The following is a 14,445-nucleotide window of genomic DNA, read 5'->3' on the forward strand; positions in this document are numbered from 1 at the left end:
TCCCTGGCTCTGTCTCCCTGCCATGTACACAATTTGTCATGAAGCCAGTTTGCCATCTAGTGGCACATGTGCAAATTGCCATTCACGTAGATGGCGTCCAGGATTGAGCCTCTGTGAGGAAAGCCTTCATGGAAAGCTCTAGCCAAGAGACTATAGGTGCAATCTTGGCCAGCTGAGCTGTGTCTTAAGTCGGCTGCAGTGTCAGCCATCTCTTTATACGTCCCTGAATATTTAGATGGCTGCGAGTTAAAGGGGGCATTGTGTGCCAGTCAGAATGGTGAAAAATGCTAAGCTGCATTTGAGCCCCTGCCAGGCAGCTGTCGGCTTTGCAGTTCTCTTCCTGCCCCGGCCGCTCCTCTTAACCCTCAGTAAACAACTGGAACAAATCCTATTTTATTGAGGCTTTCACCAAGTGCAAGGGATCTCTGCAAGCTCCAGTGCCCAGGCATTTTCTGAGCTGGTGCATCTGTCCTAAGATGGCATCCAGCAAGGGGCAGTCAGAAGCAGGGAGTCTGTGTCTAATTGGATCCTTAATCAGAAGCAGGTGATGCTGTGGTCTCTGCCTCTGTGTTTTCGTGACATTTCAAACAAGCAGGGAGATTGATGTTCACCATGAACCAGAGAATCCTCTGGATATTTGTCCCTTTCACCGGCTGATTCTTAAAATGTGTAAGCTCGCTCCCAGAAGCACTTTGGCTAAGGTTGTGTATGTGAGATACAATCGATACAAACTGAGGAAGTTTGATGCTTTGCTTCTCATAAAATACCGAATCAGTGCAAACAAGCATCCTGTAGAATTGGCATCAATATATTCATGTATTTGGAAAAAAGACATCTTCCCCCTTCAAGAGGATTTGTCATTGCAGTGTTTCTAATGTCATTTATTCCCAACATATTAGTTAATAATTAGACACGTCGCTGAGCTAAACACAGTGTAACACTCCACAGGGTGCTGCCAACGTTTTAGTTTTTTGAGAGATCCTCTGTTAATACTCGATTCTGTTTTTTTCCTCCCCTTGCTGAATCTTATGGTTCACGGTGCAATTTTTTTAAAATGAGAATTCAGAAAAATAAGGTACTTGCAAGGGGAAAGGATGACATTTCAGTTTTAATTACAGAATAAATTAGCTTTCCGTTGGCAGATGGATTAATTGTCTGCATTATGTCTGAATCTGGATGCAGTTAAGTGTTCCTGAGGGACTTGGGAGGACGAAATGCATCTGGTTGTGTGTGTCAGTCCCCGTTTCCCCCATCTTTCACAGGCCAGGAGCAGATAAGCATTTTCACTGGGGAGCTGATGTGGCGACAACTCTTGTTTCTGTTTGTGCACGAAGCGTGCGCACCGCTCGTCCCTGTGCCGTTTGGAGAGTCGGTGTCCTTCTCTCCGTTCCACGCTTCGTTAAACGACATGAGGATATTATGGGGGCTTTATCATCTTCACTGATTTGTCTACACATGTGTTTGCCGTGTACATACAGCTGCTGCTCGCCAGCCCCATTCGTCAGTTCCGGTTAAGCCCGGCGCAGCAGCGAGACAATAGGCTCAGGTGGCCTGAGTACATGTCCCCGGAGGCAGACGGGACTCAGCTCATGCAGAAAGAGTGGGAGTGGCATGTGAGTTTCCCAGTCAAGAAAAGGTCGTCTCTCCCGTGAGCTACATAACATTGTCGCAGACCAACTTGGCTCGCTTAATGTCAGATAGTTTCCCCTTCAGGATACGAACCTTCAGTGTCACACGAGAGTCAGGCAGAAGAAACGGAAGGCGGTGCAAAGGCTGCTGGTTAAAAGATACAGTCAGACATATACAGATTGTGTGTGTAGCTTTACATGCATGAATTTAAGTGTAAAGTTTGTAACTAAATTGGAGAAGCAGGTCAAGGCTACAATCCCAACAGCAAGAATCACACACCGACAAATCACAAAGGGGAAAAGCAAATTGAAAAAACATCACGATGTGTGATAACATCCTGATGTCAGGAGAGAATTGCTGACAAAATGCATTTTGTGTTTCGCCGCTTTAGGATTTGTTTGAACTGATTTAGTATTTGATGTGTTTTGTGACGACGTGTTTTCTCTTTCTGTTTTGTTAATTGTTGTGTCTTCGTATTAGACGTTGGGATCTCGCCTTAGCCCTCGGCTGTGTGTATTTGCCTTTGGGTGTCTTATGTAATATTGTGCTTGCCTATTTAACGTCGCTTTCTTGTTTAATAGTGTCTTTTGTGATTCCTCATTGTGTTTTACTGTCACGACGTGCACTTCAGAAACACCGTCAAAACCTCATAATGGTCACGAGGGAGCTCCGGCAACAGCACAAGTCAAAATGATGATTGTCAAAGTAAACTCAGGATGGATTTATAATTTGTGTGTGTCCAGTGGCCTTTATCTTTTCAGAGGCAAACTGGCAAAAATCCAAGATGAGATATTACAATTGAAACATAAAATAAAACGTGTTCAAATGGGTTGAGATTGATTTACTCCCTGGTTTGCGCTCCCTGCATATAAAAGGGGAAAAATGTTGCCCATCATTTTGTCCTCCCTGTGTTGTGTGTCAGGCTGGAGCTGCCTGCCAGCGATGTTCATTTCAAAGCTCCTCCATATTATCTACTGACCCCTCTCGACAGGGGCATCCGTCAGGTGGATTACGTGGCTTTCTTGATGGTATATCTGCTTTACCGTCAAAAATACAAAACCCTCCCCTCCGTTCTGCGCCGTCCGTGTTATCCCAGTTGGGGCATATAGTCAGACATAGAACGTCTCGGAGAACATGTTGACATTAGGGATAAGGATTATGGACTCATCATATACGAGGGGCTGCTGCTGTGTGTCACTGTCGCTGTTGACTCTGCTCTGAGATTGATGCTTGTGCTGCAGGAGTGAGCCGGAGCCTCATGCCTTGGCTTTCCTGTTCCTCTTCACAACTCGTGTGAGGAGTTGAAGCCAATCGAGCTGGGCCGGGATCCGAGTGGATTAGGTCAGGGGTTCAGAATACACTGTCGGTCTGCCGAGGCCTCCTCCTCTACCCAGCTCAAAAGTCTCCCCTCTCCAGCTTTACCAGCACGATTATTGAATTAGCAGTTGATGTGGAGTTTCACACTTGTGTTACATGGTTTGCAGGTTTTAAAAGGGAGGAACAGATAGAGAGGATAAATGTGAGTGTTGAGTCGCACCAGCGCATCTTTCATATACTCAAGAGGTTAATTCATCTTTCACTCCCACTTCCTTTCCTTTCCTCCCCTCCTCAATCCATTCATCAGCCTCCTTCCCTTCCTCCCACCCCTCCTTCCCTTCCTTTACCTTCCTCTCTCGCTCCCTCCCTCTAATCTGCTGCAATGACCTGAAGGAGGGCTTCACACTGCAGCGCTCAAATAATAATCAAGGATGTTGTCAAATTCATAGGACACCGAGCGTTGCATAGCAACAAGAGATTGCCAGGGTGATCCAACAAGCGCTGGAAGTTGGTTGAGGGAGAAATGGGGCGAGTGACAGGAGACAGGGGAAGGAAGGAGAGATGACAAGAAAAACAGGAGAAGGAAGGAGAGAGGGACGTGAGTAATAGAGTTATGATATTGTACACAAAAGGGACAGATGAACGAGAGGCGGAGGGGCAGAAAGGGAAATGAGGAAGTTAAGGTTGGCTTAGCTGAAAGAAAAGATTTACTGGCACTGCTGTCTGCTCATACTTTACCGTGGCTTTTTGGCATACACAGGTGGTGTTAAGTGTGAGAGGGGCTTGAATATTTCAGAGCAAAATAGCCATTTAACTAATGGCCCAAGTCCAACTACAGGCTGCTCCCGCTCACACTCTCAGTAAATTCATCGAGCAAAACAACTTCTCACTTCCTGAAGATGAATTTGAGTTTCCTGTTCCCCCTTGTTGATTAGAGCTTGTGTCTCTGACACACAGCTTTCTTCTGTCATCAATCTTAATGTTCTGAATATGAACAAATACAATCTTTTACCCAGATAAAACTACCATAAAGACAAAGAGATATATTTACGTTAATACTTGCCACTAATAAAAATATAAGTGGAAAAATTCTTGTTTTGCTTTGCCCATTAGCATTTATTGTTTTCTGCTATGACAACCAACCAATAAACTGCATTTAAAGCAAAGAAAGAAAAAAGCTCTAACGTGAAAGAACATTATTATGAAATGACCTAAGCAGAAAATGTCCCTTCAGTTCTTTTATATAAATGTAGGAGGTCCAGACTTGACATTTAGAAGTGATGAAATCACTGAAATGGCATTTACACCGAATTCAACTTAAAAGCCAGAGTTCATACTTCAAACTTCACAAAATAGTGCTAGATGTTAAACCTCAGCAGCTGAGCTTCTGTTGCTGTAGCACTCGGCTGCTCGTGGGCTCCGCGGCGTTTGCTGGCATCTCGATTATCTCGGAAGTCCAGAGCCGCCGCGTCCCTTCGAGGCGACTTATCTCTGACAGGTGTTTCAGTTTGGAGAGTCAACTTACTGCAAACGGTGATGACAGGCTGCGCTGTGGACTAATTATTTCTTGTCGCTGGGTGCAGATTTGTTGATGGCGCGCTAACCAGAGGGGCCACTGGACAGAAAAGTATAAGTCTAAACCCCAGGGTCACAAACTGTGGTCTTTTTTAATGCATGCTGTTTGCATTAAAACGATTGAGCTCCTGAAGATGTGAATTCAATATTAGAACAACCTCTTGGTGTAATGCGAATCAATGCACCACAAGCTATAGTTAATAAACACCTTAGAAGCCCTTATATAAAGGTAGAATCGATCATCATAGAATTCATAGCAGGGTCATTATGTTACAATGCACTAGTTTTCTGTAGGTGTACCTTTATAAACTGGAAAGTCAGTACAAATGTGATGTGACTTTCCAAATGTGGAATTAAAATCAGAAGCAAAATCACAAGTTAAAAACCTTTTTATGAACCATTCAAACTTGTTTGTATTTGTGCATTAAGGGTGCAGGCCTGTAGGTTTAATAATAGGGACTTCAGACCCACAACATTGTTTCGTTAAAAATTTAGATTTGGAGTATGACTATTTATCTGGATGATAAAAAATACACGGGTCTAAAATTAGTCTGCGCTTTGGAGATACAAAGAGATATAATGGCAAATGTGGAGAAATGATTTTAAAAAATGCATAATTCATGGCCTGCTTGGAATAATGGCGGATGAAATATTCATAAGCTAAATTACTTATCTATGTAATCTGCTTTTGTTGTGGAGTTCAGGGGGAGAAAGGACGGCAGCAGGGGCTAAGGCTACAACAAACACTCTGATCTTTTCGCAAACACGCCGATGATTCGCTTTCAGTCTATTCATCATCAGTGAAAAGAAAAACGATCAAACCCCGCGAATCGTCTTTGTTTGCTCGAAATGGACCTTTTACACAAACACAATGTGTTTTGAATCTACATATGGCACCCTGGTGCATGAGTGCTTACTGAATACTTTGGCTGCCACTCTGAATGCTCGTTTCGATCAACCTCTGTTAGATTTCAGAGGCCATTGCGATGGAGTGTAATGTCGCTCATTGGAAGGGGAAATGTTTTTAGGTTGAAAAGCGCTGCTACTGCACGTCGGCGCAATTTGTACGTCTCCCAGCTCTCCTCCACATGGCCCTCGTTCATGCTCGCACTGAAGCACTTGTAGCCGCAGAGCGCCATTAACACAGATGATCAGAAGATGCTGGCCAAGGCTGTGCTGCTACATCAAACAGCCTGAACACAGGAAGGCGCAACGATTCCCAAGGGAAGGCACAAACGGGTTCCATTGTGCAATTATTAGGGTTAATATGTACTATACCTGGCTTCTCCGTTTTTTTATAATCCTGTTATCTGTGGACTACAAACAGAGACACGAGCGTGGCGCCGAAACTTGAGCGCACGTGCAAACGGATGATTAAAAGCGGCAGTTCTCAGCTCCGTCGCTTGCTTTGTCTTTGTTGCGGGCAGACGTACTGTACATGTGGAATTCGACCCAGTTAATCAAAGTCTGCATAAACGGAGTGTCGGTGGGAAGAGGGCACGTGCTCGTGTTGATTTGTTCAGCAGCCAGGGATCCTTCCATCTCCACAAATCTACGCAGCCACTAACTCAGCTGAGTGTCAACGTGTTTTTCCTACCAACACACAAAGTAGGAGAGGAATACACTGGTTCCGTTCAGCAAGTGTGTCAGATGATGAAACTCCCATTGGAAGGTGGTAATCATATGAAGCCTTAATGCTATCTGCGCGGTCTCACACTGCTGTCGATTACGCCGCTTTACAGTGAATTGATATTAGCCGGGGTATTATCATCTCCTAATTGAGTTGATTCAAACATCCGTGCTGCATGTGTGAGAGCCCGCTAATTCCAGACACTTCTCATAACGCAGAGCCACTGGTGCCCTGCCAGTTTAGAGGATGGCTGCAGGGCTTTATCCCCTTCTCTCACGCCAACTTAAACCCTCTTGGTGTAAATTATACCATCTTTGGTTTGGCTCAGATAGCATTACAATGCCAGCTTCTCAGGACTTCCAAGCACGAAGGCAATTTTTTTCTAATTCACAAAAAACTGTCCAAAGGGAAAAACTCAGAGCAAAATGGTTGCTTTCGCTCTGACCTCGTTTTTCAGCGGCCGGGCCGTCTCGGCCTGTTTGCTCCTGCACGTTCTCTTCGGGTTGATTGATGCACCGAGGGACTCGCACAGCTGGAGAGGAGGCAGTAAACCAGAGGAAGGAACAAAGAGTAGTGGGCCACACGGGGTGCAGCAATTAAGCTGTTTTCTTGTCGTTAATTAAAAGCAAATTAGAGAGTTGCTGTCTAGTCTTAATTGCTGGCAGTGTGTGTGCCCGGCGACACCTGTTGTTGCATCTTCACTCACTGAGCTCACACCCGTTTCTGTTTGTACTTTCTATAGGGACGGAGAGGAAAGAGTGGGGAGCCTGGATCCAAAGGCCGGACTGTAAGTGATACACATGAGTGCACACATGAACTTAACTGTACACATATTTTGCTTTACTCTGTAAAATTTAGTAAAGGTTTGAAGTCCTTAATTTATTTTGTATGTATCTCGTTAAAAGCATTTAAAACAAGCACTTGGTTATGGGTTTAAAGGAGACGGAGACATGTTATGCTCCGGTAGATCTTTTTAAGTTGGGTAGCTACATGAAAAGGTGTTGTACGTGCTCTAATAATCAGAAAACACGTCACTGTCCTCCCACTGTCAATCGCTGCAGCTCCTCTTTTCAGCCGCTGTCTGAAAAACACTCAGTTTTAGCTTGTGTCTCTCTAAAGACCCCCCCTCTGCTCTGATGACCAGCCGATCCCAGTCTGTTGGGATCCAGCAAATGTCGGAAATATCAGTCTCCACTTTGTCAGGGGCCCTACTTGTCACTAGGCTTGTATGCACCATGCAAATGTGGAGCATTGCGATGTCATGTGCAGACATAATATAAAAAGCAATAATTATCCTATCATAAAAGTTTGTGCATTCATTTCATGCTGAGGTTGTTTTGATCCGTCTCCAATCTTCTCCTGTTCTCCCATACAGCTGCAAGCAAGTTACATTATTAGCACAGACTCATAAGGTTTATACTCCAGTAGCGCAGCGTGTATTGACGAGTAGGACGCATCTGCCTATAAGGCCTATTGACTCCTTGAGTTATGCTTGTTTCCTCGGGCGTTCAAACCGATCCCAGACACCGTTTGTGTAGTGATCCACACGCTGAAGTGCAGCAACACCACCATCCATTAAAGGAGACAGCTTGTCTCTTAACTGCTGTGATGTCAGCACAAACAAGGAGCGCTCCCGAATCATGTACAGATGCTCCGGGCATCCTATTATTTTCATGCACTTTTGCCCCGTTGACACTCTTGATCATGACACAGGTTTTTATCTTATTTTATTTCAGCCCAGAAATCCAGGAAGGTTTCGTTTTTTCGATTCTGTCACTCGTGCGGCTGCTCCAATTATCTTTAGTATTATTGAATTACCCACTGATAAAACTCTCCCACGCGTCTCGACACGCGCTCCCTTGCCTCTTTAATAACTCATAAAGTTGTGGTACACAGACAGGAGGGAAGAGGGTGTGACATTTCTAAATGGCAGTGTCCTGATGATAACCTTAGCATGTGGCAGCTTTTGCTCCATCTCCTGGTATTGGCATTTATGAATGACCCGTTTTGCTGAGGTAGATCTTAGGGGCAGAATTATCCATTCAAACCACACACCAGGGCTTCACTCTCTCGTGTCCGTCAGCAGCAGGGCAGAGCACGCAGTTGAAGGGGGGGGCAGAGGTTATTTTTCAAAGTCAAATTTGCATTGCACGACAGCGACGGGAGTCTGTGGAAGGCACACGATTATCTACAGCCTGCTGCGGGTCAGCCACGTCTTTTATGGGAGTTCACATTGGAGCAACAGGCCTTCAATATAAAATAGGGAAAAAATGTGGAGTTACCCTGTCAGTTTAAATGAGGCTGATGACGATAATACAAAAACACTCATTCATATTATTATATTCGAATGTCTTTGTCACATGAACTCCTTTTCATTCTCTGTGTGAAACAAATGTTCTTTGTAATTGCAGAGTCCCTCAGGAGCCTCTGAAGGAGCAAGTATCAAGGTATCCATCAAAACATTATTCATCTTAAAACAAATCACTGACATGTGGCATTTGAGGTAGACTTCCGCTGTCGCTTTGTTTGATAAACCAGCCGGTACATTCACTTCCAGACAGGGTGAAGAGTTAAGATGTATTGTAGCAGTGCTCTGAGTGGAGGAGTTTAAAAATCTGCACGGTGTTGCCTGAGTAAAGACGTGACTCGCGTGAACTTGAGGATTCCGGCATGGATAGCTCTTGACTGGCATTTCTGTGATTGTATTCAAGACCAGAACTCCCAGGAAATGGCACCTCTCATTCAATTGTAACAGTATCTACTGAGCAGGTTAAGGAGCTGCTCCCAGCCCGTGCCTCCCGCGACGCCGCTCAGCGTGACCCTGTGCTCATTCGCCAAACACACAGACGGACATTTCGTGCCCGCTTTGACCAAAAAGCATCTGCAATCATTTCCATGAAGCCCAGGGGTGCTGTAGCTCGCCAGAGGGCACATGAGGTACGCTGTGATAAAATAGAAAAACCATTGAGACACGGACCTCTACCGGGCCTCCCACTGTGTCCGTTGCTACCTGCTTCCTTTGCACTAACACACCCCAGCCCCACCTCAGCACAGCACCCACCTACCACAAAGTCTCCAGCCGCTCACTAGAGATCGTGCTGAGAGTGAAGGCTATTGTGTAGTGGACAACCTCTCAACCCCAGCTGTTCATTTGATGTATAGGTGCGTTGTTTGCTGGGGTGTGTCAGCTTAGTCCGTAGTGTTACTTCTGCTCTCTGTGCCCAGAGGAAGGAGAAGTGTCAGTCGGCCAACCTTGAAAAAGAAAGTCGTCTGTATGAGGATACACTCATTATACCTCAAAACAAATGGACGGTGGTTTTGTTTAGATGAAAAACAACCATGTCTTATTAAGTAAAGTTGGATATGAGGCTACCTTGATTAGAGTTCCTTGGGTTATCTCTGACTGGTTTCTAAGATTTATCTTTAATATCACACTTTTATTATAAAATTGAGTTATGAAATGAATTACTTTCACTTGGCAGAAAGGGAAATAGCTGAGAGCAGTAACAGAAGTTATTGTTTTTCATATTTTAAGTGAACATGGCTCAGTCTAGCATAAAAACTGAATTTAGAATAATGAAAAGATGAGTAAAACCTCCAACAAAGCTACATAGATATATGAAGTCTCATATTTTCCACTTTGCCAGTGTTTTGTTTGAAATATTCATATCACTAATAAGACATATTTGTGGTTCAAGGGTGTGTAAAACCATCTCAATATAGTTTTACATCACCACTTTCATGGTTCTGTCGGGATCGTGGCAAGAACGGGGCATTTTATGTTTTACTCTGACCCTCTTGTAACAGTTTCTTGGTAAAACTTTAGTAGGTTAGGGTTAGGGTTAGGGTTAGGGTTAGGGTTAGGGTAATATTTATATCATAACATTTGTTTGATAAAGCAATTTTCTTAGAAATAAAGTGCTTCACACAGAAAAATAGCTCCATAAAGCCACGGGGTCGATAATAACAAAGGCAATGAAAAAGAAATACAGCAATTAACACATAAATCACACCAAATAAGAAAAAGAAAACCTCATAAAAACAGACTCAAAACATAAGTATCTAAAGACCCTAAAATAAACTCTCCAAAGAACAAGGACAAGACGTCTTAGTTTGAGACAAAGGTCAATTTGAACAGATGGGCCTTGAGTTGCTTTTTAAAAGGTTATATAGAGGCTGGAGCAACTTGCTCCAAAGGCATGATTACCTTCTTGTTTTCAGTCTAGTGCACAGGACAGACTGTGGGCCATGGTCAGAAGACCTAGCGCTGATATAGGGATGGAGAAGGTCACAGATGTTCGCAGATGTCTGACCACGAAAGGCTTTGCGAGAACAAGTACTTTAAGTGGGTCCTTAACCTAATGGGAAGCAAATTTAAACGTAAAAAAAAAGGTTTGATGTGTTTCCTCCTGCTAGATCTGGTGAAACAGTCTAGCAGCAGCTTTCTGAATGGCATATTAACAAATATGCCTAGACAAGTGAAAAGAGAACTACAGTAGTCCAACTGGGAGGACACAAAAGCTCAAATAATCCTCTCTATCGCAAGTTGTGATACAACAGAAGTTTGCGTTTTGTGTTATTTCTGTTGTACAAAAACCGAGACGACAGTGATTTCATTGAGTCTAATCAAAGATAACACCCAGATTTCTTAAATTAGACTGTACAGCTGAGGAAAGGGACCCATTGCCATGGGCAGCCCTGAGAGCTATACTATCTGGAGCACTGATCACAACCTCCCTCTTATCTGCGTTAAGCTGGAAAACAGTTTTTAGACACCCAATCCTCAATAGCAAGAGTAGTGCAAAACATAATTTGTCAGTGTTATCAGGCTTAAAGGAGACTTATAACTGAAAGTTTTCAGCAAAACAGGGTTACACCTCTGAGTTTGTTCATAAGTTGACCTAAGCAAATGTGTTCGGACCCAAGATGGAACCCTGGGGTACACCATAGGACAGAGCAGCAATATGATAAGATAAAAAAAATAAACTGTCCTGAGACACCCAGGCACAATCCTCTGAAACCACACTGAAATCTATCTACAATGTTGTGTGCTCAAGAAGCTGGTAAACTGTTTGTTATTTAAAAAAATATTTTAAGAAACCTCCAAACTTTTCTAATGTGGGCCTGTAGTTAATTGGAACAGACAGACTGAGGTTTACTTGTTCCAGTAGAGTTTAGACGACTGCATATGTAAAATAAGACTTGCCAACAGCTGTTTATTATTAAGAGTGTGGACAAAAAGGCTCTCACAGATAGAGGTAAATATCATTATTTAGGAGGACCTCATACTGCCCTCCAGCTCAGTGATGGCTTGCAGGGAAATGTGAAAGAATCCAAAGTTGATGGCTGGGATACATGTGAGTAGAAGAGAGAGAAAGGCTTGCCAAGGCATTTCGAATGTGATCCACAAATGAATTAAAAGAGTATCACTGAAGTCCCCATTGGAATGAACAGGCACATCAGAAGATGCAGGATAGTTTTAACAGAACATGCATCAACTGTTGGAAAAATGTAAGTAACCCTTGTAGGTAAAATAATGCTCATTAAAAGTTTTATAATAAAGCATTAGGAACAGAGGGGTTTCCACTAATTTTTCCCTCAACAACAATTACATTAATTTTAACAGAGGGATGAATAACAGATGGGGTAGATTACACATTAATAGGAGCCACTTTATCCAAAAGAGAGGAGCAATGTGAGTGGATTAAACTGCCCACCAGAAGACACAACCAGTGTTGAGTTAGAAATAGTCAAACTTGAACATGCAAGAGAATCAATATGAATCTGTTTTCAATGAAACAATTGTGGTAATGAATGAGCAGCTCGCCAGAAGAAATTGAGTCACTATTGGAGCCATGAGAGAAAGCAAGTGTTTGTCCATTAATGTATGTGGAAACCAGATATGTGTTGAATATAATTAAAAGACTCAGTGAAATTAAGGAAATCAGTTGGAAAGCTGCAGGAGACGTCTTCAGCATGATAATAAACCCACCCACCGTAATAACTCTGTCCGACCTGATAATAATAACCTGTCCAATGAAAGTTTTTAGAGAACTGTTAAAACCAGGGGGGATGGTTGATTAGAGCGCAATAAAGCGGATTCAAATGACCAACTTTAGGAATCTGTAATTCAAAGTGGGGAAAACTCCCAGAGAGCTCAGAGTCCCGCTCTTAGAACAGTACCTAACAAACAGTGAGTCCTCCATCATGCCCTGACGACCTTGGAGTGCAAATAAAAGAGCCATCAGTCAGGCATAGTTCAATTAGAGGGCTGCAATCCAAAGACCTCTGCCAAGTTTGGGTTAGAAACATAAAAAGTTTGCTAAAGCACCATCCTAAGGGGGATAGAGAATTGATCACAATTGCCAAGTCCAAGGGGTCCAAGCACCATCGGTCTGAGCTGCCGCACACAGCTGAACGTGCACAGGAAGCCACATGCTTACTTATTGTCTGTATGGGGAAAAATGGTAAAAAAGGGTTGATGATGGCTGGTGCGTGGGGAGGGGATCTATCCTTGGGGACAGCTCCCTATGATTAGCCGGAGGTGGATGTTTTGGGAGGGGAGCATGGAGTGTAAACAGTCAATCACCTGAGACGGACAAGTCGGCTCTGGACGTGACATGTGGCTTTGATGGGCAGCAGTTGTGTGTGTGTGCGGAAGTGCAGGGATGAAGAGCGCTGATTTCCAAATTGCCAGGAAGCACCTGTGCACCAGCTCAGAGGCCATCTGCACCACAGAGGTGACCTCTTTCAGAAGAGGTTGAGAGCGCACACTGTCGGTGTCACAGGCAGGAGCGAGCCAGGTATCCAGGCTGAGCAGCTGCATGAAGCTTCCCATGGCGCTACCGGGCGTGGGTGTTTGGACTGGACTCAAACTTTGACTGCTCGAGGATGTTAAGGAGATGGGTGAAATCTTTGTAAACTTAGACTTTGAAATAAGAGCTCAGACTGCTGTCATGCAAACCAACTTGAATGTGGAACCTGGCAATGCTGGGGTGGGATTTTATTAGCCATGTCTTGGACGTGGTGTGTGCGCTCTGCTGACGCTCATGTGTCTGATGATAGAATCATCATTAATGGGAGGTAAGGGGATAGACAGCACCTGCTAATGGGGCCTGTGGGAGAAGACAGCGGCTCAGTTTGTTACAGGACCGGTTGCTGTCTCTGTATTGCGGTGGTGGAATGGAGTCTGGGTCTGTGACCTCTGTTGCTTAACAGCAGCTGGTCCTGGCAGGACAGCCGGCTCGTCCTCTAAGGCCTCTAGACAGGCAGAGACACCTTGAGACAGAGATGGGGCTGCTACTCTATTCATGTTGCATGGACGTGCAGTGAAATTGGCAGGAGACCAAAATCAGGGTTTTGACCTGGAAGGTAATGTAGGTGAGTTGGAGGAGTTGCTGCAAGTGGAGGGCAATCTTGGTCGAGGCGGTCAAAACGCTGCTTCCGTTGGATGCCCTGCAGTGCAGGTACACAAAAGGAGGGTTCGCCAGGTGTAATGGGACAGTGAAACAGCTATTAAGGGATTTTGTTTAAGCCCTGAGCTGGAGCCAGGGGTCCTCTGGGATGAAGCTCACGGCAGCATTAGGTGGGGTAAACAGCGGGGCTGGAGAGGCAGCATCAGCCAGATAGGAGCAGGAACCAGCCCACTCTTCACAACTAACATTTTCGGGAACTGTTAAAAACTGATTATTCTTTGGTATCTTATATAAGAATTCTGGGGAAGACCGTGAAATTACATATTGACTTAAGTTCTTACTTTTTGAGTTTGCTTGCAGCGACAGAATGACTTGGTTTGAAAAGATACAAAAAAACGTATTATTATATTTTTGTCACGTCACAAAGTAAGGGAAGCCCCTGGTGCTTAATTTTGTGGAACTTTTTCTGAAATAGGCAAGTATTACACCCCCTTATATATATAAATATATTCAATCAAAGAAATGGGAATCTCACTTTCTGCAGTATAGGACCTTTAAGACCGGAGTCAGGCGGATGTTAGCTGAGAGATAAGAAAATTGCCAACAAACATTGTTTCAGTCGTCTAATGCCCGCATTAAATATGCAAGCCAGCCTTGCCCTTGCCATGAATCAGTCATGCTCTTACATTACGGATACATCTTCACTTTATCATTAGGAATTCATGCTTACTGTGGATGACTAGAAAAATGCCCTGTCTCAGAGAATAATCTCACATTATAATCTGCTGTGATGAAACCAGTACAGCATTGCATTGAAAGGAACACGATAAGAAGGGGAAGCTTAAGCATCACAGCCCCGGGATGAATGTAAAGTTTCCA

The 14,445-nt window shown here is 44.0% G+C and overlaps 1 protein-coding gene across 1 annotated transcript in view; it reads left to right on the top strand.

The window, feature by feature from the left end:
• Nucleotides 1-14,445, top strand: part of LOC133965972 (collagen alpha-1(XIX) chain) — a 94,770-nt gene that overhangs the window by 41,830 nt on the left and 38,495 nt on the right. The window contains exons 15-16 of the mRNA XM_062400607.1: nt 6,894-6,938; nt 8,563-8,598. Of these exons, the coding sequence (XP_062256591.1) occupies nt 6,894-6,938; nt 8,563-8,598 (81 nt within the window). The remainder of the gene's footprint in view (nt 1-6,893; nt 6,939-8,562; nt 8,599-14,445) is intronic.

The sequence above is a fragment of the Platichthys flesus genome, chromosome 12, assembly GCF_949316205.1.
Source record: "Platichthys flesus chromosome 12, fPlaFle2.1, whole genome shotgun sequence".
Classification (NCBI taxonomy): Eukaryota; Metazoa; Chordata; class Actinopteri; order Pleuronectiformes; family Pleuronectidae; genus Platichthys; species Platichthys flesus.